Source organism: Aotus nancymaae, unplaced genomic scaffold (genome assembly GCF_030222135.1).
Source record: "Aotus nancymaae isolate 86718 unplaced genomic scaffold, 86718_ANA_hifiasm-v0.15.2.pri h1tg000004l, whole genome shotgun sequence".
Classification (NCBI taxonomy): domain Eukaryota; kingdom Metazoa; phylum Chordata; class Mammalia; order Primates; family Aotidae; genus Aotus; species Aotus nancymaae.
In genome coordinates this window covers 44,221,354-44,247,590 of record NW_026988415.1, presented here as the reverse complement: position 1 = coordinate 44,247,590, position 26,237 = coordinate 44,221,354, and the positions used below count along the sequence as shown (strand labels likewise).

At 44.0% G+C, this 26,237-nt stretch overlaps 1 protein-coding gene across 1 annotated transcript; it reads right to left on the bottom strand.

Annotated features, from left to right (window-relative positions):
* Positions 1-3,098: 3,098 nt before the first annotated feature.
* NXF3 (nuclear RNA export factor 3) lies at positions 3,099-25,723 on the bottom strand. Its single transcript, XM_064362153.1, has 20 exons — positions 25,626-25,723; positions 14,738-14,811; positions 12,342-12,510; positions 11,971-12,124; positions 11,244-11,327; positions 11,033-11,137; positions 10,828-10,908; positions 10,654-10,708; positions 10,409-10,497; positions 9,911-10,020; positions 8,230-8,266; positions 7,809-7,877; positions 7,673-7,728; positions 7,423-7,530; positions 7,244-7,302; positions 7,005-7,120; positions 6,866-6,908; positions 6,204-6,276; positions 5,198-5,380; positions 3,099-4,235 (listed from the first exon to the last, which is right to left on the bottom strand). The coding sequence occupies exons 2-20, from the start codon at positions 14,739-14,741 to the stop codon at positions 4,214-4,216; spliced, it is 1,617 nt and encodes a 538-aa protein (XP_064218223.1). The 5' UTR covers positions 14,742-14,811; positions 25,626-25,723; the 3' UTR covers positions 3,099-4,213.
* Between the last annotated feature and the right edge of the window lie 514 nt (positions 25,724-26,237).

The window sequence follows — 26,237 nt, the reverse complement described above, 5'->3', positions numbered from 1 at the left end:
GGCTGGAGTGCAATGGCGCGATCTCGGCTCACTGCAACCTCCGCCTCCCGGGTTCAGGCGATTCTCCTGCCTCAGCCTCCTGAGTAGCTGGGACTACAGGCATGCACCGCCACATTCAGCTAATTTTTTGTATTTTTAGCAGAGATGGGGTTTCACCATGTTGGCCAGGCTGGTCTTGAACTAGACAGAAATCCTTCACTACATATATGATTTGAGGATGTTTTAGCCCATTCTGTGAATTTTTTAACCACTTTCATAATAGTGCCTTTTGAAACAAAATGGTGTCTCGCTGGGCACGGTGGCTCATGCGTGTAATCCCAGGACTTTGGGAGGCCAAGGCAGGCGGATCACTTGAGGTCGGGAGTTCAAGACCAGCCTGGCCAACATGGTGAAACCCCATCTCTGCTAAAAATACAAAAAATTAGCTGAATGTGGCGATGCATGCCTGTAGTCCCAGCTACTCAGGAGGCTGAGGCAGGAAAATCGCTTGAACCCGGAAGGCGGAGGTTGCAGTGTGCCGACATCGTGCCACTGCACTCCAACCTAAGCCATAGAACAAGACTCTGTCTCAAAAGGAAAAACACACACACACACACACACACACATACACAATAGTTTTTAATTTTGATGAAGTCTAGATTATCTCTTCTTCTTTGGTACTTCTGGTATTGGTGTCATAGCTAAGAATCTTTTGAATTCAAGAGTTGTTTGAATCTAAGAATCCTTTGTAATCTAAGGTCAGAAATATTTATCCCCATATTTTCCTCTAAGAATTTTATAGTTCTAGCTCTTCCATTTAGGTCTTTGACCCAGTTTGAATTAATTTTTTATAAGGTGGAAGCTAAGACTGTAACCATTCTTTTATATGTGGCTATCCAGTTGCCCCAGCACCTTTTGTTGAAAAGACAATTATTTCTCCACTGGATTGTCTTGGCACTCTTTTCAAAATTCAGTTGAGATTAGTCACATAGCTTTGCTTTTGGACTGTCAAAACGATTCCATTGGCCGGGCACAGTGGCTCACGCCTGTAATCCCAGCACTTCAGGAGGCCAAGAGGATGTGGATGACTTGAGTTCAGGAGTTCGAGACCAGCCTGGCCAACATGGCAAAACTCCATCTTTACTGAAAAAATAGAAAAATTAGCCAGGAGTAGTGGCACGTGCTTATAGTCCTAGCTACTCAGGAGGCTGAGGCAGGAGAATCACTAGAACCTGGGAGGTGGAAGTTGCAGTGAGCTGAGTTCACACCACTGCACCCCAGCCTGGGTAACAGAACAAGACTCTGTCTCAGAAAAAAAAAAAAAGCTAGAAATTATTAAGTGTATGGAGGAAGGCAGGTCAAAAGACAAAAATAGGCCAAAAGCTAGGCCTCTTGTACTGAACAGTTAGCCAAGTAGTGAATGCAAAAGGAACATTTTTAAAGGAAATTAAACACACTATTCTAGTGAACACATGAGTGATTTTAAAAAGGCAAAACAGCCTTATTGCTAATATAGAGAAAGTTTTAGTGATCTGAATAATAGATCAAACCAGCCACAACACTCCCTTAAGCCGAAGCCTAATACAGAGCAAGGCATTAACTCTCTTCAGTTGTATGAAGGCTGAGAGAGGTGAAGAAGCTACCGGAAAAAAGTTCGAATCTAGCAGAGGCTGGTTCATGGAGTTTGAGAAAAGAAGTTATCTCAATAATATAACAGCACAAGGTAAAACAGCAAGTGCTGATATGGAAGCTGCAAATGCAGCAGGTTATCCAGAAGATTTAGCTAAGATAATTGATGAAGGTGGCTACACTAAATGACAAATGTTCAATACAGATGAAACAACCTTCCATTGGAAGAAGATGCTATCTAATACTTTTATAGCTAGTGAGAAGTCAATGACTGGCTTCAAAGGTTCAAAGAACAAACTCACTTTCTTTTGTTAGGGGCTTATGCAGCTGGTGACCTTAAGTTGAAGCCAATGCTCATTGACTATTCTAAAAATCCTAGGATCCTAAAGAATTATGCTAAATCTACTTGCTTGTGCTCTAGAAATGGAACAACCAAGCCTGGGTGATAGCATATCTTTTTACAGCCTGGTTTATTGAATATTTTAAATAAACTTTTGAGACCTATTGCTCAGTAAAAAAGATTCCTTTCAAAATATTACTGTTTATTGACAATGTACCTAGTTACTGTAGAGCTCTGATGAAGATACGCAAAGAAATTAACATCGTAATACAGCATCCATTTTGCAGCCCATGGATCAAGAAGTAATTTTGACTTTCAAGGTTTATTATTTAAGAAATACATTTCATAAGGCTACAGCTGCCATAGATAGTGATTCCTCTGATGGATTAAGACAAAATAAACTGAAAATCTTCTGGAAGGGATTCACCATTCTAAATGCTATTAAGAACATTTCTGAATCATGGAAGGAGGTCAAAATATCAACATTAAGAGGAGTTTGGAAGAAGTTGATTCCAATTCTCATGGATGACTTTGAGGATTTCATGACTTCAGTGGAGGAAATCACTGCAGATGTGGTGGAAATAACAAGAGAACTAGAATTAGAAGTAGAGCCTGAAGATGTGAATAAATTGCTGCAATGGTATGATAAAACTTAAATGGATGAGAAGTCGTTTCTTATGGATGAGGAAAGAAAGTGCTTTCTCAAGGTGGAATCTACTCCTGGTGAAGATGATGTGAACAATGTGGAAATGACAACAAAGGATTCAAAATATGCCATAAACTTAGTTAATACAGCAATGACAGCATTTGAGAAGATTGATTCCAATTTTGAAAGAAGTTCTACTGTGGGTAAATGCTATCAAACAGCATTACATGCTACAGAGAAATCTTTCACATAAGGAAGAGTCAATCAATGCAGCAACAACTTCATTGTTGTCTTTTTAAAATTTAAGAGTCAGGGGTCTCACTAGGTTGACCAGGCTGGACTCAAACTCCTGCACTCGAGGGATACTCTTTCCTCAGCCTCCCAGGTATCTGGGACTACAGGCATGTATCACTGCACCCAGCTATTGTTGACTTAAGAGATTGCCAGAGCCAACCCAGTCTTCAGCAATCATCACCCTGATCAATAAGCAACCATTAACATTAAGGTAAGACCATTTATTATTTCAGCAAAAAGATTATGACTCACTGAAGGCTTGAATCATCATTAGCATTTTTTAGCAATAAAGTATTTTAAACTTAGGATAGTTACATTTTTTAAACATAATGCTATTGCACACTTAATAGACTACAGTGCAGTGTAAATACAACTTTTTAAAATAATTTCAAAGGTATTGCAAGAAAACTATAGAACAGTACCCTTTATGGATACTGATGGAAATACCCTCAATAAAATACTTGCAAGCTAAATTCAACAGGATATTAAAAGATTATACATGGTGACCAAGTGAGATTTATTCCTGGAATACAAGTATGGTTCAGCATATAAAAATCAAGTAACGTAATGAACTACATTAACAGAATGAAGGGGAAAGTGCACATAATTATCTCGATTTAGAAAAAGCATTTCACAAAACTTATACCCTTTTATAATTGAAAACTTTCGATAAACTAGGAATAGAAGGAAATCATATTAACATAATAAAGGCCATATATGAAAAACCCACGAGTAAAATCATACTCAATGGTGAAAGACTGAAAGTTTTTCCTCAAAGACTGGAATAAGAAAAGAATGCCACTCATGCCACTTCTATTCAACACAGAGATAATAATGTCTGAATCAAATGGATTTTGCAGGGATTTGACATAACAGGCAACATCATTCTTTACTGTGAAAAGAAACAGAGATCCTGGGGGTGACAGGGGTGGACAGGTTCACAGAACAACTGGCCCCTTTGGAAGGATGAGAGTCAGCCCTGCGAGTTGGGCTTTGGCTTCTTAGCCCCAGCCAGATCTCCTGATTCAGTCACAGGGACGTACACCTATTGGAACAAAAATACAGGGAAGATGATGAGGCTGAAGATTTTGACATTTAAGGATTTCTTCTTAGGGCTTTGTTTTCAGGATCCTAGGTCAGTCTGTGTGAGGGCCTTCTCTGGGATCTTGCTCTTAGCCAAGAGAAAGTGCAGGAGGGAGTTGGGAGATCAGCAGAGTTGGAAGCCCAAAGTTCTATCCCCAGGCCACTCAGCCTCTCCTCACTTGGCCTGAATTCCTAGACCTCACCTTGGATGGTGCAAGAACCGGAACAGCTCTGCTATAGTCCTACTGGTTGTTATGAAGGCACCTGTGGTGGAGGAAGGACAGATAACATCCATTAGGATCCAAGTGGAGACACTCTGACAACACAATGCTATTTCTTAATCTATGCAACAGAAACATGTCAGCATTTACTGGAATTTATTGCAACAGAAGGAACCCTGTGACATAGTGTGTCATGGGGGAAAGAAATCCAGAAAAGCCAAATGTCTACCAACAAAGGAACAGGATCCACTGAACTGTGAAAGGAGAATAAATCTTGGGGTCCCAAAATCACTAAGCTAAAGGGAAAAGTCAAGCTGGGAACTGGGTCATGCAAACCTGCCTCCACTTTTGGTTCCTAAATAAGATGGCTACAAGATGAAAAGCTATTCACCTCCCCCATATTTTGTCCACAAGGAAATTCCTTGTGAGCTGCAAGATCTTTACCATAAGGTGTTTCTGTTAAAATTTCACCACGACAACGTAAATTGATAGCTTATCTTTATAGGTGCAGTCACCCCCCGTCCACCAGACACAAATGGATATCTGATTGTTCCCCTACCCCATTTGTCTATGTCATCCTACATAAAAAAATGCAGATTCACTGAGCCAAAGGCAAGAATAACTATTTTTCCCTACCCCCCCTTACATAAAAATTGTGTACTTCGCAATATCCTACCCTTTCCCCTTTAAATTTGGAGCCCTTAAAATCATCTTTAAAAGGCATAGACCTATCTCCCGGACACACATCCTTAACTTTGTCAAATAAGCCTCCTAAAATGATTGAGACTTTTCTTGTCATTTTTTTAGTTTGACAGAATTCAGAGAAGTACTGTACATCTGTTCAAAATAACTAGGTAGCTGAATATGTACCAAGAGGGAAATGTACAGTGTGATACTAAGTGAAATAAACAAGCAAAACCAACTACCTGCAAGTTCCTACTATTTACTCCCCTGCTCCTCCCAGCTCATACCAACCATTAATCACCATACACACTCAGCACTCACTTCTGAGACCACTGGAAGTTCATCCCAGACTGGGCAGAGAAACCCTGCGCCATTTTCTGCTGCTCTTGGGAGAAGGCAGGCATGGAGCTGGAGAAGGGTGTGGGCACTAGGGTGAACAAGGCACTCTGGGTCCTTTGGTGGCTGGTACCCCGTAAAAAGAGCTCATCATTCACGATGCGTAAACTTGAGAAAAAATGGGCCATTAGGTAGCTGGAGAGAGAGACATCCATCTCCCTATCCCCAACAAAGATCTTTTTCCTCCTGTTCAGCAACCCAATTTCTTTGATACCTCTACTGTGCCTGCCTCCTAGCTTTTTGGCTGGTACCCTCTAACCCTCCCACAGAGCCCACCTTTGGAAAGATTGCCTACATGCTCCACCAGTTTTGTAGGTTTACCTACAATCCAAGGATGGTTTTGCACTCACATTTGCCCTTTACAATAGCCCGAGGGAGTGGACAGTGTAATCACCATTTTCAAAGGAAGATTCTGAACTACAAAGAGATCATATGACTTGACCAAAGTCACATCGTGAGTATTGCATCAGGAGAGAACTCACGCTCTGACTCCAGAGCTCATACTTTTTTCTTTTTCAAGACAGGATCTCACTCTGTCACCCAGGCTGGAGTGCAGTGGCATCATCTCAGCTCACTGCAGCCTCAACCTCCTGGGCTCAAGAGATCCTTCCACCTCAACCTCCTGAATGGCAGGATCATAGATGCACACCACCAAACCCAGCTAATTTTTAAATTTTTTGTAGAAACAGTGTCTCACTGTGTTGCCTAGGCTGGTCTCAATCTCCCAACCTCAAGCAATCCTCCCACCTTCAGCTTCCTAGAATACTGGGATTACAGGTATGAGCCACTGCACCTGCCCACACTCTTAATTACTAGACTAGACTGTCGGTTTTTTACAACATTGAGAACAACCCAAGGACTGAATCACCACATTCCCACACCACTGGCCCCAGGCTGGGATGGGTGCTCCCACCCACAGCACAGCACTAACCTGGAACTGCTACCACGGGTAGCGATGAAGGTCCGGGTGAAGGCGAGAACAGAACCCTGAGACTGTCCTTCCACTTCAAAGACAACAAACACCACCACCTTAGAGTTGTACAGGCTTTACGTGCTCACACGGTGATCCCCAGTCAGAGTCTCGCTTGACACTCACACAGAATGGGGGTAGACCAGGACAATTGTTCATATGGAGTCAGGAGAATGTGGCAGGAATGGGGAGGGCAACAACGGGAACAATCCACTCCCAGTGATAGGGCCCCAATCATGTGTGGGGCCCCGTGAAAACCACAAGTTCACTTGATTCCTATTTCACAGTAGCCCAAGAGACGGGTTATTGTTGGCCCGATTTTGCAAATGAGGAAACTGAAGGGTTAAGTAACCGGCATAAGTTCACAGAGTAAGAACCTGGGATGAGAGCTGTCAAACTCCACAGTCTGTGTCCTTAAAGCACGCCTGAGCTGTGCAGGGCAGACAGGCATGGACCTAGTTCAGACCAGGGTGGTTTGCGGGCGCAGTGGGGGTGGGAAAACACGGAGGGATGAACAGGAGGGAAAGGGACAAAATCAGGGAAGCTGGGAGAGTTCTGAGAGGGAGCCCAGCCAGGGGGAGGAAGCAGTGGGGATCTGGGGAGGGGACTCTACAGACACTCACCTTCCTTGAACACCCCGTTGACAGAAAAGCAGAGCATCCGCTTCTGAAAGGGAAGAGCTCAAGTGCTCAGGATCCTCCTTAACCTCCTTACCCACCTCTGGCTCTCTGGGCCCGCCCGAGGGAGGAAGCAGGCGCTCACCGTCTGGTACCACATGTCCACCAGGAAGGAGCTGAGGTCATGCTGAGTCTTGGGCAACGCACCGAGGAAGTCCACAATGTCACGTTTTGTGTGTCTCAGCAGCTGCCCCCGAAGGTCTATAGAGGAGAGGAGAAGGAAGGAAAGGGGGGGCGGGGGCTGCCACACTCTGATCTGTGGCCTCTGTGATTGTTCCCGCCACACCCCCTTACCTTGCCCACTCTTCCCCCTCACACACTTACCGGGGTCCTTGACTGCTTTTATATTCCTGTTATCCTTGAAGTACTTGAACAAGTTGCTCCTACGAGAAAAAGAGGAGCAGGAGTGAGTAGTCTGGCCAGTGCGGGCATTTCCAGGAGCTGGTATCTTTCTGCAGGGGAGTCACATAGACCTGGACAAGGGTCTGAGCTGTAATACTCACAGGGCTGAGTCCCCAGGGTTGAAGGAAATGCTTAGGGACAAGCAGGCCTCATCGTGGTAAGCACAGAGGAGACCCTGTCGATCTCCAGAGTCATAGATCAAGTAATACCTGTTGGAGACCAACGAGGCTACGCTATCTCTGTGGCCTGTGTGCCAAATGAGACTTGAAAGTCCCACTGTGGGTAGACTTGTACTTGGGTAACCTCATCTGACCTAGCCCTCTGTTTCCTCAGAATCCCAGGGATACTTACTGCTGCAGGAATTGCAGGACCAGATTCTTCAGCATCTCAGATCCAAAGAAGCTTCCCTAGAATAAAGAGTCCCCAGGACCACAGATGGTAACCCCCACTTCCTCATGCACCACCCTGCTGGATCCTCTCTTCTCACCTTACAAGTTGGTAACCTCTTGTGGGCTTCAAGACCACATAGAGTTGGTCCAGGTGACTGCTGGGCATCCTGGGGAAGGCAAGAGGAAGTCAATAGTGCAAAGCAGGGAGATGGCACTGCATAATTAGGGAAAAGGATAGACCCAGGAGAGGATGAGATCAGAGATCAGGTGTGAAAGCATTCTGGAATTTAGATAGGCAAGACTACAGTTGGGATTGTCGCCACCTGAAGCCTGTTGTGAATTTGTGTGAAGAAGACTCTGTCAAGTTTCTACATGGGTCTATATCACCTTCCCCACCTTCCTTGAGGTTTAAGGGTTAGATCCAATAATGTAACTTGGACAATACCTAAAGGGGTTTCGGGCAGTTGGGGGCAGCATCAGTGCCAATTAGAAAAGTCAACGATCGAGGAATACACTTACCAAGCATAATAATTTGGGGAACAATTCCAGGATGGAGCTGCCGAAAATCAAAACAAAATACACAACGGTAAGTGAAACTGTGGAGCTGTACTCCTCATGGGAGCAATCATACTTACGTCAGAGACACAGCGCCGTGTGTCCACTTACACTCTGGAATCCCTGCCCCTGCAGCCCTGGGCAGCACTGGGAGCCCAGTTTTCATGACCTTTTTCCCCTCTCTCCCTCCTTACCTCCTTCCTTCCCTCCCTCACCTTTGTCCAAGTCCCCATGGAAGGCTCTGCAGGGAGCAGGAAATGGGGTGGGAGCCCAGTGCTCTGCTACCTCATTGGCTGTCCATCAACCTGCCTGACTGGGCCCTGGCCAAGAGCAAGTCAGCCCTTAGGGATGGCCCAGGGTGCTGGGACAGGGAGGTGAGTGAGGCCAGGCTCAGGAGGCAGGAAGGGGAAGGCGGGGGGGATGACAGTAGAAATGGGGCCAAGGTAGGGGTGGGAGGGACGGGGGAGACATAGGAGATGAGAGACAAAGGAGAAGCAGGATGCAAAGCAAAGGGAAGGGAAAGATGCTCTACTGTGGGGGGTGGACTTCAGGGAGGAAGAGAGGAGAAAAGGGCTCCCCTGCTGCAGCCCTTTCCCTCACCGGCCCCTGGCTGGCCCTGGGGACCGAGGCAGGAAAGGAAAACATGTACCTGTTGGGCTGGGGCCCGCTGGATGCAGCTGGAGCCTTTCTCACCTGTGTGAGCTCAGTCTGAGCTGGGCATGGGAAACAGAGCAGCCACGGGGACAGGAGACCTTCTTCCAGGAGGAGTGAAGGGTCAGGCTCCAGCTCAGCATGGGATTCAGAGTCTGGGGACCCCCTCTCCCGGCCACTGCATTCTCTTCTGATGGTCCCTGGCACCTGTGCTCCTCTGTGCTGACGCCTTGACCGAGGAATGCTACCTGTCTTTGGCTACCTAGGGCTCCTCTGAGGCCCCAGGCAGGATGATGTGAGATGTGGACGGAAGGAGGGGCAGTGCCCTGAGAGGCCTGTCCTTCTGTCTCCTCAACCTCCTCTGCCCACTGCCTCAAGAAGGTGGCCCACTTCTGATCCCCTGACTCAGAAAACCCAGGTTTCTCCCCAAGGAGGGCCCAGCTCCTGGCATTGGGCCAGAGGGAGAGATGGCATGATAGCAGCCACCCAGGGCCTCAGCCCTCAGCATGGGGCAGGGAAGCCCCGATGCCAGCCCAGGACAGGTGCAGGAACCTTTTTGGAGCAAGAGAAGGAGAATCCCCCTCGAGACTTGGGAGGGAAACCTGTCTCAGCATGGAGGCAGGAAGACCGCCTCAGCATGAAGACCTGGGCTGGGAGACTCTTCTTGGTCCAAGGCACCAGCATCAGAATATTGCTGGTCCTGGGGAGGTGGCAGAGTCCCGCTTCCTGGAGCACTCTCACAGAAGGCATGCCGGAATAGGCTGGGTGGATACAGGCAAGAAATGCACCCCAGAGCAGGTGAAAAAGGGAGCATGTCAGAGGAAGAAAAGGAGACCTCTAAGCACAGATGAGTGAGTGACACAGAGAGAGGCGTGCGGCAACGGGGAAGGAGAGGGTCTGTGGTCCTCACAGAGGACCAGGACTGCCTCCTCCTGCAGAAGGGCAGTATCAAGCACAGGGAGGGTCCTAGGTGGTGACAGAGGGTACAACTGACTTTATGTTGCTGGAGTTATCCAGGAAGGTGGTGCACACTGGGCTTCTGTCCACACACTTCTCTCCTGGCTCTGTCCCTTTCCACTTGTCCGTCTCCCCTGAAGACATCACCTGTAATTATGCAGAAGCACCACATAGACCCAGGAAAGAGCAGCTGGAAGGCCCTACACCCTCAGTCTCCCCCCTTGCCAACAAATCTACTTCCTTGCCTCTTGTCACTACCCTAATGAACCCTTCTCCCACTTTTTCTTCAAAGAACTATCTGAGTATTACATCTCATTTCATTTTTCAAGAAATTCAGTGTGTTGATGTTGGGGGCCTTTGGCATAATGTCAAGCATCTGGTAGGGTTTGGTGTTGCTTGAGTTCAAGGGCAAAAGCTATGGTGAGCAGTGAGTTAAGAATTAAGAGTGAAGGGCCCCAACAGGGGATATCTTAGACCCATTAGCCTCCCAGCTAATCTCTTCCACTTTCACCCTCAATCCCAGCATGAGCCTCACCTTAGGTGTGTTCTCTTCACGGACGTGCAGGGAGGCAGCCACGCCCTTTCTAGGATTTGGTGCCATTTTAGTATCACAGGTCATAAAGTCTCCAGGAAGCAGAGAGGAGAAAATCAGAAGGCTGAGAAGGACCTGGCTGGTACAGCATCAGTACTAACCCCTCTCCAAGTTGCCATCCCTAAGTCTCCATCTCACACAGACACCTCTGCCCTCATCTGCCATAGAATCACTGTTCTCAGCCATACCTGAGTAAATGGGGAGTTTCTGTATATCAAGAGCTTGTTGGTGGTTCACGGCCAGCTGCAGAGTTAGAGATGGGATTCAGAGGCTCTGAAGCTGAGGTGGTGAAGCGGGCAATAGATGGGGGAGAAGCTGTGGGTCTGGCTTTGTGCAAGCAACTTGCCCTGAGTCTGTATTACCTTTACCTGCTCCACCTTTTCCGACTTTAACTCCCTCTGCACAGAGTGGGGTATACCATCAGGGCAGACAAAGATTGATACCTGCAGAGAACCCAAGAGGGGCTGGGTAAACACTAGGAACTCTGAGCCCCAAGATCAAGCAAGACCTCACCCTTGCCCTGCTCTCTTGCTCAATGCTAGCCCTGGTCATTCATTTGACACACACCTTTTCATTATCCTCATCCCAAATCTTGCCACTGACATTCTTCAGTGCAGAGGCCACGCTGGCATTCTCCACAAAGAAGGTGGCATTCATTTTTTCATAGCGAAACTACAGGGAGAGTGGTGAGAGAAATAAAATATGAGGCCAGAGTCTCTGCTCATCCAGTCCCCTACCTATCCTGTTCTTTCTTGTCTCCCTCACGGTCCTTTCTTACCTCAACTGGGTTGAAAGATACACTGCATTTGTTCTGAATCAAATTCAGCAGCCATTTCTCATTGTATTTTATGCCGAATGGAATCTGTGAGCGAAAGAAAGAATGAATGAGGAAAGAAGACTGACATAATAGAATTAAACATTAAAATTGGACCCAAATATGTTCCTTTCAGACTTTAAAATAATTTAAGATAGGACAACATCCATTATGGCTAACTTATGTATTTCATTATTATTTCATTCATTATTTCTAACATCTATTATTTCTAACCACACATGGATTGCCTAAATGCCCTTCCTTATTATTCAAACAGTTTTCTTAAAATAATTTAAGATGTTTAAAATAAGTTTTCTTTAATAAAGTCCCACAAGAGTCTACCTAAAGCAGACCAGGCCTGCCCCTTTGACAAAGACCCCACTGATTCAACCCCCCATATACTTAGTTTGAGCCAAACTGAAGCATCTGGTGTGGAGATACTCTATCTCCTTAGCATTCGTTTCCTCCTTTGATTGTGAAAGACCTCTTCCATTCTGTCTGCTATCAGTCCATTCTCTTTCCATTACTTCTCTGTATTTACTCTTAGATGGTCTAGGATGTTAACTCCTAGTAATAAAGGACAAACTACAAACTTTCCTGCCCTTACAAAAGTATCTAGTATCTATACAAATCCAACACAACTCCCCCGTTCTCCTTCTGAACATTAGATCTACTTTGCCAGGACACTCACTGTGATCTTGAACCAGCTCCCTAAGGTCCCATGAGGCCTGTTCACCTCCACTCTTCTCTCTGGAGGTTTTTGCTCTCTCTCCATGTTGACATGGGTTTGGTCTTGTTTAAGAAAACTGACTCTCCGATGAGAGGGTGAAATGGCATAGGGAGTGCTGTGAGCAAGTGGAGAAAAGATAGTTCACATATGCTCAGAAAGTCTTTTATACACATTTGCTCCATTGATGCCAGGGCTACATTGAAGTTTGCTCAACCGTCAATTGAGTTCTGTCATTCCTTCTCTCTGTCAGGTTGGAAAGAATGACATATTCAGCTACAGGGTTATGTATTTCACTGGCTGGTACATTCCAGCCATGCTGACTGGTCACTTACTATCTTAATGGAGATTCCACACGGACACCCTGCATTGCTGCATGCCCATCTTGCTGCTGATGGGATGAAGAATGCATGCCAAGATTGACTGGTTGAAACACACTGCTAAATCTCATTTGGTACATATCCCAACGTCTTGCTCTTCTTCGAACAACTTGATCGCTGTGACCTTAAATTGAGAATGGCACATCAACACTTAGAATACCAGAAAAAAACCTTGGGAAAATATAATGGATAATGAAAAACTTCACTGATATTCATTTGTTTATTTAGAGTCAGGGTCTGGCTCTATTCCTTAGGCTGTAGTGCAATGGTATAATCACCACTCACTGCAGCCTTGTCCTCTGTGGCTCAAGAGATCCTCCCACCTCAGCCTCTCAAGTAGCTGGGACTACAGGCACATGCCACCAAATCTGGCTAATTTTTTTTTTTTTTTTTTTAGAAATGGGGTCTCCCCGTGTTGCCCAGGCTAGGGATTTTTTATAATCTAGAAAGAAATATATCACAGTGCCAAAAAAGTTGAAAGACTTTACTGTGGTTTCACTTCCTGGGAGATGAGATTTGGGGAACATTCACAATCAAGGAAAAAACGAGCACAGCAGAAAGGGTTTGGGTTTAGGTGATACTAATCTATGATGATAGTCCTTGCTCCGCCCTTTTCAGGCTGAGGAACCTGGGACAGGTTGCTTATCATCTCTAACCCTCAATTCCCACCTCTACTTGGAGAATTAAAAAATCTACCCTAAAAGTTTGCTATTATGGTTCAAGGGTCAAGGGTTCCCTGCCTCAAAGAAGAATCAGGGAAATGAAAACATTGCTGAAGAAAATATCCAGAATGAATCTTGTAGAGACATAATTATGGAAATTAATTACCAAAAGAGTGAAAGAGAGAATTTAAAAAGATGTGATAGACTGGGCATGGTGGCTCACACCTATAGTCTCAGCACTGTGGGAGGCCGAGGCAGGGAGATCACTTGAGATCAGGAGTTCGAGACCAGCCTGACCAACAGGGAGAAACCCCGTCTCTACTAAAAATACCAAATTAGGGCGCATGCCCACAATCTCAGCTACTCGGGAGGCTGAGGCAGGAGAATTCCTTGAACCCAGGAGGTGGAGGTTGCAGTGAGCCGAGATCATGCCACTGCACTCCAGCCTGGGCAACAAGAGCGATGCTCTGTCTCAAAACAAAATGTGGTAAGCATATCTAACACAAGTTTGAGACCCAGAAATAAGGAGAGGGAACAGTAGAGAAGTGTTTGAAGAATTTCTGGTTAAAAAGTTTCCAAAAGCAACAAAACATTAAGTCAGTATAAAAATGTTAATAGACTGGCCACGGAGGTTCATGCCTATAATCCCAACACTTTGGGAGACTGAGGTGAAAGGATTGTGTGAGTCCAAGAGTTTGAGACCAGCCTGGGGAATACAGTGACACCCTGTCTCTACAAAAAAAAAAAAAAAAAAAAAACAAATTTATATTAGCCAGGTATGGTGGCATGTGCCTGTAATCCCAGCTATTTGGGAGGCCAAGGTGGGAGGATCACTTGAGACAAGGAGGACAAAAGGTTGCTTTGGGCCATGATCAAGCCACTGCATTCCAGCCTGGATGACAGAGCAAGACTCCATCTCAAAAAATAATAGGAAACAATATATACTTTAAGGAAAAACATTTCAGGGGCGAGTCACCTAAGGTCAGGAGTTTGAGACCAGTCTGGCCAACATGGTGAAACCCCATCTCTAGTAAAAATACAATAATTAGCCAAGTGTGGTGGTGTGCTTCTGTAATCCCAGCTACTCGGGAGGCTGAGGCAGGAGAATTGCTGGAACCCAGGAGATGGAGGTTGCAGTGAGCCAAGATCATGCCATTGCACTGCAGCCTGGGTGACAAGACTAAGACTCTGTCTCAAAAAAACAAACAAACAAACAAAAATAACTAATTCACACTGGATTGTGATAGGACGAAGATGTATATTGTTAAAAAAAAAAGAAAGAAAGGAAAAGAAAAACTACACATGGAACATTCCATAATAAGTCATATTCCGGGCCATAAAGCAAGCCTTGAGAAACTTCTGGGGTAGGGGTGGGGGGGGGCGGTAATACAATCTACCTTGAATGGTTGATGTTAAGATTAAAGATGTATTCCCTGACCTGCTACCACCTCTAGTGTACATCCAACGAATGTTAATTTTTACCAACCTCTGCCCCAGGTGACCCTCCTCATACCTCAAACCCTGGCCCTGAGAAGACCACAAGACAGGTCTGGGTCCTTGTCACTGCCCACCACCATCTAAAGGGAGACTGGCTGGGTGTCCTATGGGTTGGGGTAAGGTGGGGAAGGAGGCTCAGTCCCTTTTGCCCTGTGGAGACCTCAGACTCCAGCCTCATGCTGGTCAACTCACCCATGGTGTGTCCTGAAGGCAGTGATGTTTTACCAGTGTCCTCACAGGGCTCTCTTGAGGAGAATCTGTGTGGCCTGGAGATGGGAGTTTGGAGAAGATTGAGGAGGGCTGCTGAGGAAGTCAAGAGCAAGTCCCAAGTCACTTCTTCAGACCTTGGTACAAAATGGAGTCCTTACAGGAAGTTCCATCCCCAAGCATGGAGAGGAGTGTCCTAGGAGTCTGAGGAGAATTAACTTCCTGTTCTTACTGCCCTCTAAGTTTACTACCAGCCGGACACCCTGGGAGCTGTTTCTAATGTAGCCACTCCTGCAAAGGTGGTTGGCAATAATCTCAATCATGAGGCCTAGAACCCAGATACTTATTGAAACAAACACAGAGAACTCAGTTTGCTGGTCACCTCCAGTGCATTACATTGTATTCATTTACTTTACTCTGCAGACTCAGAGAACTCTGAGTGCCTATTGTAGCCCAAGCTCTGTACTTGCTATATTACTTTTTTCTCCATGTATTCCTCACAAGGGGACTCTGAACTCAGAATCACCAACTTCCTAAAGTTGCTGAGGTTTAATGAGGTATAAGAGCTTGTCTGGAATGATTCAGATGTTACCTGGAGAAACAAAGTGGAAATGAGAACCATGGAATGGTGGGTGACCCCTCTGTGCACAGTTTTTCTAAACTCATAATATTTGGGGTTTTGCTTAAGTTAGGGCAAAGTAATAGAATGTTCTGAAAACACTTGTGTGGCTGGAATTAACTGTAGCCCATCCTAGAGAGAGAATACAAAAAACAGACCAGGAAAATATAAGTCAATAGCAAAAGTTTAGTGGGTCACTGTAATGAAAGTAGAAAAAAAAATCAAGTCTTTTCTTGAAGAAAAAATAAAATGTAGTCAGTGTAGATGGATACTCCTAATGATTAGAGCCAGAAATGTAGCTCCTAAAGTCTCAGGCCAGAGATCGGGAATAAACTAGGAGCCTCTCTGTGGGCTAGGGCATCAGCCAGAACTTTCAGGAATTTTTCACCACTTTGTTACAGTAGGTAGCTAGTCAGGCATAAGTGGGGCAGGAGAGAGCTCTCCTCACTCGCCAGGAATTTCAGGTGACCATCAAGTAATGGTGTAGCAGTTGTCACACTGCCTCTCTGAAATAATAGCTAATCTCAGCCAGCACCAGGAAGAGGCAGTTTCCCGATAGATAAAAACACCTGAAATTGGTAATTGGCAGCTTCCAATAAGATCTCAGGAACTGAACGAGTGGGCTCAAGCATTCCTTTCTTTCTTTTTCTTTCCTGCTCTAAAGCTTTTAAATAAATTTCCACCACTGCTCTGAAACTTCCCTTGGTCTCCTTTTCTGCCTTATGTACCTCAGTTGAATTCTTTCAATGCTATCCCCATTAAGCTACCAATGACCTTCTTCACAGAACTGGAAAAAACCACCTTAAACTTCATATGGAATCAACAGAGAGCCCGCATAGCCAAGTCAATTCTAAGCAAAAAGAACAAAGTGGGAGGCATCACACTACCAGACTTCAAACTATATTACAAGGCTACAGTAATCAAAACAGCATGGTACTGGTGCCAAAACAGAGATATAGACCAATGGAACAGAACAGAGGCCTCAGAGGCAACACAACATATCTACAACCATTTGATCTTTGACAAACCTGACAAAAACAAGCAATGGGGAAAGGATTCCCTGTTTAATAAATGGTGTTGGGAAAATTGGCTAGCCATGTGCAGAAAGCAGAAACTGGACCCCTTCCTGACACCTTACACTAAAATTAACTCCAGATGGATTAAAGACTTAAACATAAGACCTAACACCATATAAACCCTAGAACAAAATCTAGGCAAAACCATTCAGGACATAGGCGTAGGCAAGGACTTCATAACCAAAACACCAAAAGCATTGGCAACAAAAGCCAAAATAGACAAATGGGACCTAATCCAACTCCACAGCTTCTGCACAGCAAAAGAAACAGTCATTAGAGTGAATCAGCCACCAACAGAATGGGAAAAAGTTTTTGCAGCCTACCCATCTGACAAAGGGCTGATATCCAGAATTTACAACGAACTAAAACAGATTTACAAGAAAAAAACAAACAAGCCCATTCAAAAGTGGGCAAAGGATATGAACAGATACTTTACAAAAGAAGACATACATGAGGCCAACAAGCATATGAAAAAATGCTCATCATCACTGGTCATTAGAGAAATGCAAATCAAAACCACATTGAGATACTATCTCATGCCAGTTAGAATGGTGACCATGAAAACATCTGGAGACAGCAAATGCTGGAGAGGACGTGGAGAAATAGGAATGCTTTTACATTGTTCGTGGGAGTGTATATTAGTTCAACCATTGTGGAAGACAGTGTGGTGATTCCTCAAGGATCTAGAAATAGAAATTCCATTTGACCCAGCAATCCCATTACTGGGTATATATCCAAAGGATTATAAATTGTTCTGTTATAAAGATAAATGCACATGTATGTTCATTGCAGCACTGTTTACAATAGCAAAGACCTGGAACCAACCCAAATGCCCATCGAAGATAGACTGGATAGGGAAAATGTGGCACATAAACACCATGGAATATTATGCAGCCATCAAAAACGATGAGTTCACGTCCTTTGTTGGGACATGGATGAACCTGGAAACCATCATTCTCAGCAAACTGACACAAGAACAGAAAATCAAACACTGCATGTTCTCACTCATAGGCGGGTATTGAACAATGAGAACACACGGATACAGGGAGAGGAGCACTACACACTGGGGTCTTTTGGGGGGAAATAGGGGAGGGACAACTGGGCGTGGGAAGGCGGGGAGAGATAGCATGGGGAGAAATGCCAGATATAGGTGAAGGGGAGGAAGGCAGCAAATCACACTGCCACGTGTGTACCTATGCAACAATTTTGCATGTTCTTCACATGTATCCCAAAACCTAAAATACAATTAAAATATATATATATACTTATTTGACATATTTTGAGATGGCAGTCCAGACAGCCAACTGAGGCAGGAAAATAGGATCTGCAGGCAGGGAACATAAGGCTGATTCACACTTCAGCTATGACAGGAAATATCCTCTCCATAGGGTGTAGGCCAAGTAAATGACGTTGTAACTTAACTTCATCCTCTTCATTTACATAGGGCATACCCCAAGTAACCAATGGAATCCTCCAGAGGATATTTAAAGTCCCAAAAATTCTGTTAAAGGGGTCTTTGAGCCCCTATGCTCAGACCTGCTCCCACACTGTGGAGAGTACTTTCATTCTCAATAAAACCCTTCATTCCTTCCTTGCTTTGTTTGTGTGTTTTCTTCTAATTCCTTGTTCATGACCCATAGAACCTGGAAACCCTTCACCATTAACACAATGAGCAGAAGAAACCTCACAAATCTATTTTCTTGTAGGAGATTTGCATCTATAAAGAATCTGCATTGATGCAGCCCAAGTTTCTCTGAAGCCCTTCTTTGTCCAGATCTAGGAGAGATTAACTGAGAGTCTGACACCTTAAAGGTCTATAAGAAATATTTACCGTCTATTGTTTCTTATGGCTGCTGCCTGTGATGTTTCATCTACATAACAAGACAATCTTTGCCAGCCAGGCCTCTACTTCTCTCCCTTCCATAACCTGTCTTGCAGCTATAACCTGATTTATCACCATAACCAGTTTTTGGCCATGCTCCAAGTCCCCATTTTTTCTGTAAACTCAAAATAGTATATAAGCTTCTGTACTCCATGGGTGGGGGAGACTTTGGGAAAATCACTCTGTGATTCTCTCCACGCAAGTCAATAAATGTGTGTGCCATTTCTGCTATTAATGTGCCTTTCGTGAGTTGATTTTTCAGCAAACCTTCAGAGTGAAGGAGAGGTCTTCCTTTGGCCCCTACAGTTTATTTCATAATTTCTAGAAGCATGTACTTTCTCACAGAACAAATTTCTAAATGTTTATTAACAGACCCAAATATATTTTGCTTCTTTATACCATATAAAAACAAAATACCAAAGTATATGATTAGTAATTAATGTTTTAGTATTTTAACTTATTTAGAAATAACCTGAACATTTAATGAGTATTTATTACTTAAGGATTTAAGTTACCAAAAAGATTTCTGAAACTATGAATAGTTCATTTATAAACATTTGTGCCTAACTTACATATTTAGTAACCTTTCTTGTGATCTATAATGTTTGTGATCCTAAATCTCTCAAAATGGAGACACTTTTGACAAGTGACTCAGCTTATAGTGAAACTACTGAGCTCTCAGAATGACAAGCATACGTATGGTGGAATGAAGTGATGACACTTGCTGTGGCCAGACACTGTTGGGATGGCGAATATTTAAGTTACTGACAGCTAATCCACACAGGACTGCAGCAACTGCAGTTCTTGCCTACTAAGAAGAAAGAATTTGACTGCAGGGCATAAGGCAGAAGAAGAGACCAAGACAAGCTTTAGAGCAGGAATAAAAGTTTATTAAAAATCTCTAGAGCAGGGATGAAAGAACGTACACCTGGAAGGGGCCCCAATGGGCAACTTGAAGAACAAGTGCAGCATTTGACCTTTTGACTTACGGTTTTATATGCTGGCCGACTTTGGGTATCTTGCACCCCTTTTCCTTTATTCTTCCTTTAGGTTGGGTTACCCGTATGCACAGTGCCTTCCTTGCACTTGGGAGGTGAGCATGCACAATGCCTTTACTGGAGTTGTACACATGCTCACCTGAGGCTTTCTTCCGTTTTCCAGTGGAATGCCCCCAGAAGGTCATACTCTGCCTTTTTGTTACTTAATGTGCATGCCCAGGCTCACTTGCCCAATACCTGACATTTTATTGGAAGCTGCTGATTACCAATTTCAAGTGTTTTAATCTATTGGGAAATGGCCTCTCCCTGGCACCTGCAACCAATTACATTTTATTGTGACAACTGCTGGATCATCTGGAAATTGTCTCTCTCTGGTGCCTGTGACCAATTATCATTTTTAGAGAGGCAGTGTGACAACTGCTGAACCATCACCTGATGGTCAAAGCAGACCTTTAATTCTCTTCAGCTTCTAAGGCCATTTCCCCTTCAGGCTTCTACATTGCATCTCAAAAGGAGAAGTTAGAAGTTAGCCAGAGGAGGGACCAGTTGGTGCTGCAGGCCAGGTCAAGAGTAAGCCCCCTACTGCTAACCACAGTCCCATCTATAGATCACGGATATGGTATGGAGGAATCTTTCCAGAAGGCATTGTTTTTACTTAAACATGATCAGACCCCCACCTAACTCACGTCCCCCACACCTACCTCATGGATCAAGACCCTTTCAGATGTAATTTCTAGAGTTGTAAGCTCAAGACCCTTTCACATGTAAGTTCTGGAGTTGTAAGCCTTTAAAAGGGCAAGGATTTTCTTTGTTGGGGAGCTTAGTTGTCAGGCATCTATGCCGCTGCAGCTCCTGGCCAAATAAAACACCACTTCCTTCCCAGTTCCGTGTTTGAGAGGTTTGTCTGCAACTGTTCCTACTTCAGCCTGATATTTGTGGTGCAGGGATGGGGAGCCCTCTCCTGCCCTGCTCATGCCTGGCTAGCTACCTACTGTCACAAGACCTGACAAGAAAGTGAAGCCAAAAGGTAGCTAAAGATGATGGGTATGGATAGTGGACACTCCTACAGAGGACCATAAAAACCACAAAGAAATTGACCACGACAGAGACACCTGCGGAAACTCTGCCCGTGAGAACTCTGAGGCCTCTTTTCCTCTATTGCAGTTACAGGAAGCACTCCTGAGAGAAGAGAAGTATCCCCCCACACAACCCAATCCCAGTCAGTATGCTGGTCTCTTGAACTACTTGCTGTGTTCCTTCTCTCTGTCTCTAACAGTCTGTGTCTGTTGAATGTATTTGCATGATTGGTGGTATGTGAAAGCCTTGGAGTAAACTATGGATTTGTAAGAATTTAATTGGTCACTGAGTCATTTTGAAACATTCCCCCCACCATCTACATAGGAATTTGCACAACCAGGCTGATTTGACCTGACACAAGATCATGAAAATTCTGTGAGACATTGAATAAAACTAACCACTATCTCCAGTTATCCTGTTAATAAATTTTACAACATAAAAATGTTAGGCATTGGCCATTTAATAAAAAATCTAGGCCGGGCGCGGTGGCTCAAGCCTGTAATCCCAGCACTTTGGGAGGCCGAGGCGGGTGGATCACGAGGTCAAGAGATCGAGACCATCCTGGTCAACATGGTGAAACCCCGTCTCTACTAATACAAAAAAAAAATTAGCTGGGCACGGTGGCGCGTGCCTGTAATCCCAGCTACTCAGGAGGCTGAGGCAGGAGAATTGCCTGAACCCAGGAGGCGGAGGTTGCGGTGAGCCGAGATCGCGCCATTGCACTCCAGCCTGGGTATCAAGAGCGAAACTCCGTCTCAAAAAAAAAAAAAAAAAAAAAAAAAAAAAAAAAAAAAAAAATCTAGCTGAGTGGTGGTGGCTCACGCCTGTAATCCCAGCACTTTGTGGGGCCAAGGCGGGCAGATCACGAGGTCAGGAGACAGAGACCATCCTGGCCAACATGGTGAAACCCTGTCTCTACTAAAAATACAAAAATTATCCAGGCATGGTGGCGCATGCCTGTAATCCCAGCTACGTGGGAGGCTGAGGCAGGAGAATCACTTGAACCAGGGAGTCAGAGGTTGCAGTGAGCAGAGATGGAGACACTGGACTTTAGCCTGGTGACAGAGCAAGGCTTTGTCTCAAAAAAACAAAAAACAAACAAAAACCCCCAAAAGTTAAATGCATGGGTGTTTTTGCTGATGAGAAACAACTGTTTTTCAAATAGTCTTATTGGCCAAAAATGTACTTAAGTCACATAAGCTAAAAGGCATTTAAGTTCAATTTTTTTAACAAAATATTTGATTTAAGCACTTTAAGTCAATCAATTACAGTCTCTTACACATTTTGGTTGAGAAATATTATATAAGCATTAACACACATAGACATATAGAAAAAAACAGAAGCAGATTTTATAGCTTCTTCATCTGCCAATTTTGAAATACTTTCCCCCTTTTAGACATCAATCTTTCAATTACTCATTCCGATGCCCTAAGCAATAGTTAGTCAGGCAACTCTACAATTTGCACTTCCAAAAAAATGATGACTTTCACATAAAACAAGACAATTTACAATACTTAGAACAATATAGAAGCTTGGATTAATAGAAACCCTATTATTTGTCAAAAAAAAAGACATAGGTAAAGCTCCAGTTAAGACAAGATGGCTAGAAAAAGCATCTTAAACATAGGTAAGGCTGTTATGTAAAGTAAGCCACTATCTTTCCCATTGTTAAAGTTTCTAGTGCTTTAGGTGCAAAAAGGGAGACAACCTTCCTAATGGGGATTTCCTTTACAGATGTAAATTTCTTTTACAAAGAGTTTCAAAATAGCCAACTAAATGTCATAAAGTTGTATTTTATTTTATATATATTTTTAGAAACAGATTCTCTCTCTGTCACCCAGGCTGGAGTATACTGTCACCATCAAAGCTCACTGCAGCCTCAAACTCATGGGCTCAAGCAATCCTCCCACCTCAGCCTCCCAAGCAACTGGGACTACAGGTGCAGGCTACCAAGTATGGCTAGTTTTTTTTTTTTGGTAGGGAGGGAGTCTCCCTATGTTGCCCAGGCTGGCCTTGATCTCCTGGCCTCAAGCGATCCTGCCAACTCAGCCTCCCAAAGCACCGGGATTATGGGTATGAGCCACTGAGCCCAACTAGTTGTAAAGATTTCATTTCATAGTTACTCTTTTCAATTTAGATGTTTTGTTAATTTGATTACTGACTTTGAGGAAGAGCCCTTTAATGAATAGGACAAAGAATAACTGGTAGAAACTTAACCTGAGCATTCCTTGGGGGCCTATAAATCCTGGTGTTAACATGAAGATTATTATCAGAGGGGGTGGGCAGCCTGTTTTCTGGGGCTTTCTTGGAACTCTTTGGGGGCATTCCCTTTTTCAATGTCCTAGTTGTTTGCACAAATGGCAACAATACTTTGGAAACTACTGTTTTAGGGGTCCCTTATTGGAGAAGTGCTCTGGGACAAGCCTAGAAGTCATTCTAGGTTGTTGGTTGGGAATGGCTTTCAAAAGGTCATTTGAGTCTTTCTCGCTTTGCCTGGACCATAAGTAGACCAGATGGGGTTTGTCAGGTTCTTGATATTGACAGAGCAGGAGCACCATCATCGCTGACAAACACCGCCACTTTAAGTTCCAACTCCCTTTCTCAGCCTCATGCATTCCAAGGAAATCACTTCTTTTCTAACTACAAGCAGCCAGAAAGAGCTGATAGTAAAATACAGATAAGACAGCCCGGGCACAGAGGGAGGTGGAAGAAAAGTCTCTTGGGTAACTGCCAAACTTCACCCTCATACGATGGGCCCTGGTAAACCAGTGGGCCTTAATAAGCACATTCCTTTCCCTTCAAGTACACTAAGATAGGGAAACTAAAAGCAGACTGGGGTGGGGGGCAGTAATGCCTGCAGCTGCAGAAAGATGTATGGGAACAGACACACAACTCTCCCTCCCAGTCAAGCACAACAAAGAGATGCAGAAGCAGTCCAAGCCTCTGATAAACTCTCGCACCCTGAATCTTTAAAAACTCTTAGTCTGTAAGAAAGTGTGCCTCTGACCTAAATTGGCCAGACACCCTTCTCAGATTTGTTTTCTCTAAAATAAACTTTTCATGTTTCTTTCCTCTTTCTTTAATTCTTACAGATATCATTCTCAAGAGAAGACAATTCTGCCTCTTTTATCCGTTTTGGGTCTCCCCAGACCCCACCAATTGTATTAGGTGGTAGAGGTCAAGTATAAGGGATCATAAGTTACAATTAAGGGCCATGATGGCTAATGCCTGTAATGCTTGCACTTTGGCAGGCCAAGGCAGGTGGATCACTTGAGGTCAGGAGTTTGAGACCAGCCTGCCTAACATGGTGAAACACCTTATCTTTTTTTTTTTTTTAAAGATGGAGTTTCACCATATTGGTCAGGCTGGTCTCGAACTCCTGACCTCAGGTGATCCACCCACCTCAGCCTCCCAAAGTGCTGGGATTACAGGTGTGAGCCACCACACCCAGCGTGAAATCCCTTCTCTACTAAAAATATAAACATTAGCTGAGGGTGGTGGCACACACCTATAATCCCAGCTACTCTGGAGGCTGAGGCACGAGAATCCCTTGAAGAACCTGGGAGACAGAGGCTGCAGTGTGCTGAGATTGTGCCACTGCACTTCAGCCTGGTCACAGAGTGAGACTCTGTTTAAAAAAAAAAAAAGTTGTTGGCCGGGCGTGGTGACTCACACATGTAATCCCAGCACTTTGGGAGGCCAAGGCTGGTGGATCACCTGAGGTCGGGAGTTCAAGACCAGCCTGGCCAACATGGAGAAACCCCATCTCTACTAAAAATAAAAAATTAGCTGGGGGTGGTGGCTCATGCCTGTAATTCCAGCTACTCAGGAGGCTGAGGCAGGAGAATTTTTGAACCCAGGAGGTGGAGTTTGCGGGTAAGCCAAGATTGTGCCACTGCACTCCAGCCTGGGCAACAGGAGTGAAATTTCATCTCAAAAAAAAAAAAAAGTTACAATTAAGACCTTGAATTTTGTTTTGTCAGGTACAGTGACTCATGCCTGTAATCCAGTGACCTCAGGAGGATTGATTGATCTCAAGAGTTTGAGGTTGCAGTGAGCTACGATCAGGCCATTGTACTTCAGCATCAGCATGCTAAGTGGCTGAGCAAGACTTTTTCTCAGACTCTGGCCTGAATTCTTCAGAAAACTTTTGAAGATCTTTTGGGTTTAGGAAAATTTTAAAATGTGGCCCTGGCCTCCATTTTTTATCCAGAAAGTATAAGCAAATAGGGCACTATCTCCAGAATTTTGAGGTGGTTCTACCTTATAAGGAAATTGTTGAACTTTCCTTTTTTTCAGAGAGGAAATGCAATTCAGACAGTTAGTACACTGGGAATATTCCAGGCAAGATAAGTTAAAGGGGAACACAAAGAGTTAGGTAAATTTTGCGGTCCTTTTTATGGGGGATATCTTGTGTTTTTAGCTTTTTACTAGCTTTTCACAATGAATCTTTTAGAAAATATTTTAGAGTCCTGTTTTCTCCTCCAGGCTTCTAAATGCCAATAAGAATCTCATTTTCTCTGCCTTCAAGAGGCTAAGAATTCAAGTACACTTTCTTAGATGATGTTTCACATAATGGCCACCAGAATACTAGATTATCTTTAGTAAAATTTTGTCACTTTTGTAAAAATTTGTTGCTTCTGGGGCCAGAATTTTTTTTTCTTTTTTCTTTTTTTTAAGATAGAGGGTCACTCTGTTGCCTAGACTTAAAGACAGTAGTTCAATCATAGCTTACTGCAGCCTCGAACTCCTGTGCTCAAGGAATCCTTCAGCTTCAGCCTCCGGAGTAGCTAGGACTACAGGCATGTGCTGCCAGGTTCAGCTAATTTATTATTATTATTATTTGTCTTAGAGACAGCTCATCTCAAACTCCTGACCCCAAACAATCCTCCCTCTTCAGCCTCACAAAGTGCTGAGATTATGAGTATGAGCCACCAAGTCCTGCCTGGGGCTAGAAATCTTATATATAACTAAGGCAGGTCTACTGAAATGTGAATTTCTCAGATCTTTAGAAATTAGGGATCCCATTTTTATGTTGAATTTTGGGCTTCTCAGAGCCAAGATGACTTTGGCTACAGGATCTTCTTGACCAACTTAGCCAATGATTTTATAGTTTCTGTCTGACCCAGTTCCCTTACTAAGGCTTCCCTTACCCAAGGCTTTCTCTTACCTAAGACCTGAGGCTTCCCTTACCTAAGTGCAGAAGAAAAAACCCACATACCTGTGAATTTTGAAAGCCGGAGATCACTCCCCTGCAGTAATAACCACTCACTTCCACTACTGTCAGTTACCTTAAAACTGCAGTCCTTTCTAGCTGCAAATGTGGTGCAACCCACATTTCTGTATGACCATAATCTTGAGAAAACACATGAAACATCTCCAAACAGAGCAAAAAACTGCAGTCCTTGCCAGCAATTTGTCAGCTTCTGCAAACCCTGCTCTGCAACAGAACAAACTAACCCTATGTACTCCAAAGTCAAGTGCTTTCTCATAGCACAAACTAACCTTGGTATAAAAATATCAGGGATCTCAAATGCCAAAGAGAGCTGAGCTCAGGGGGACTTACTCAAGACTTCCAGGGTTTCATGGGGAAAACAGTTCACTTCATGATTGCCAGATCAGTCAAAAGATAAAATTACAACAAATTTAGTTTAAAGATCTCAATTGGCTTTATTTGCAATTCTAGAATCTGGTCACACGTTATACCATAAAATACAGTAAGTGCTCTCATGAGCTGAACAGAAGAGGTTAACTTTATAAACAGAGACAGGCTGAAGAAAGCAGAAAGAAAGAACAAAGATCATGTTAGGCATTTCAAAGATACTTTTCTCAT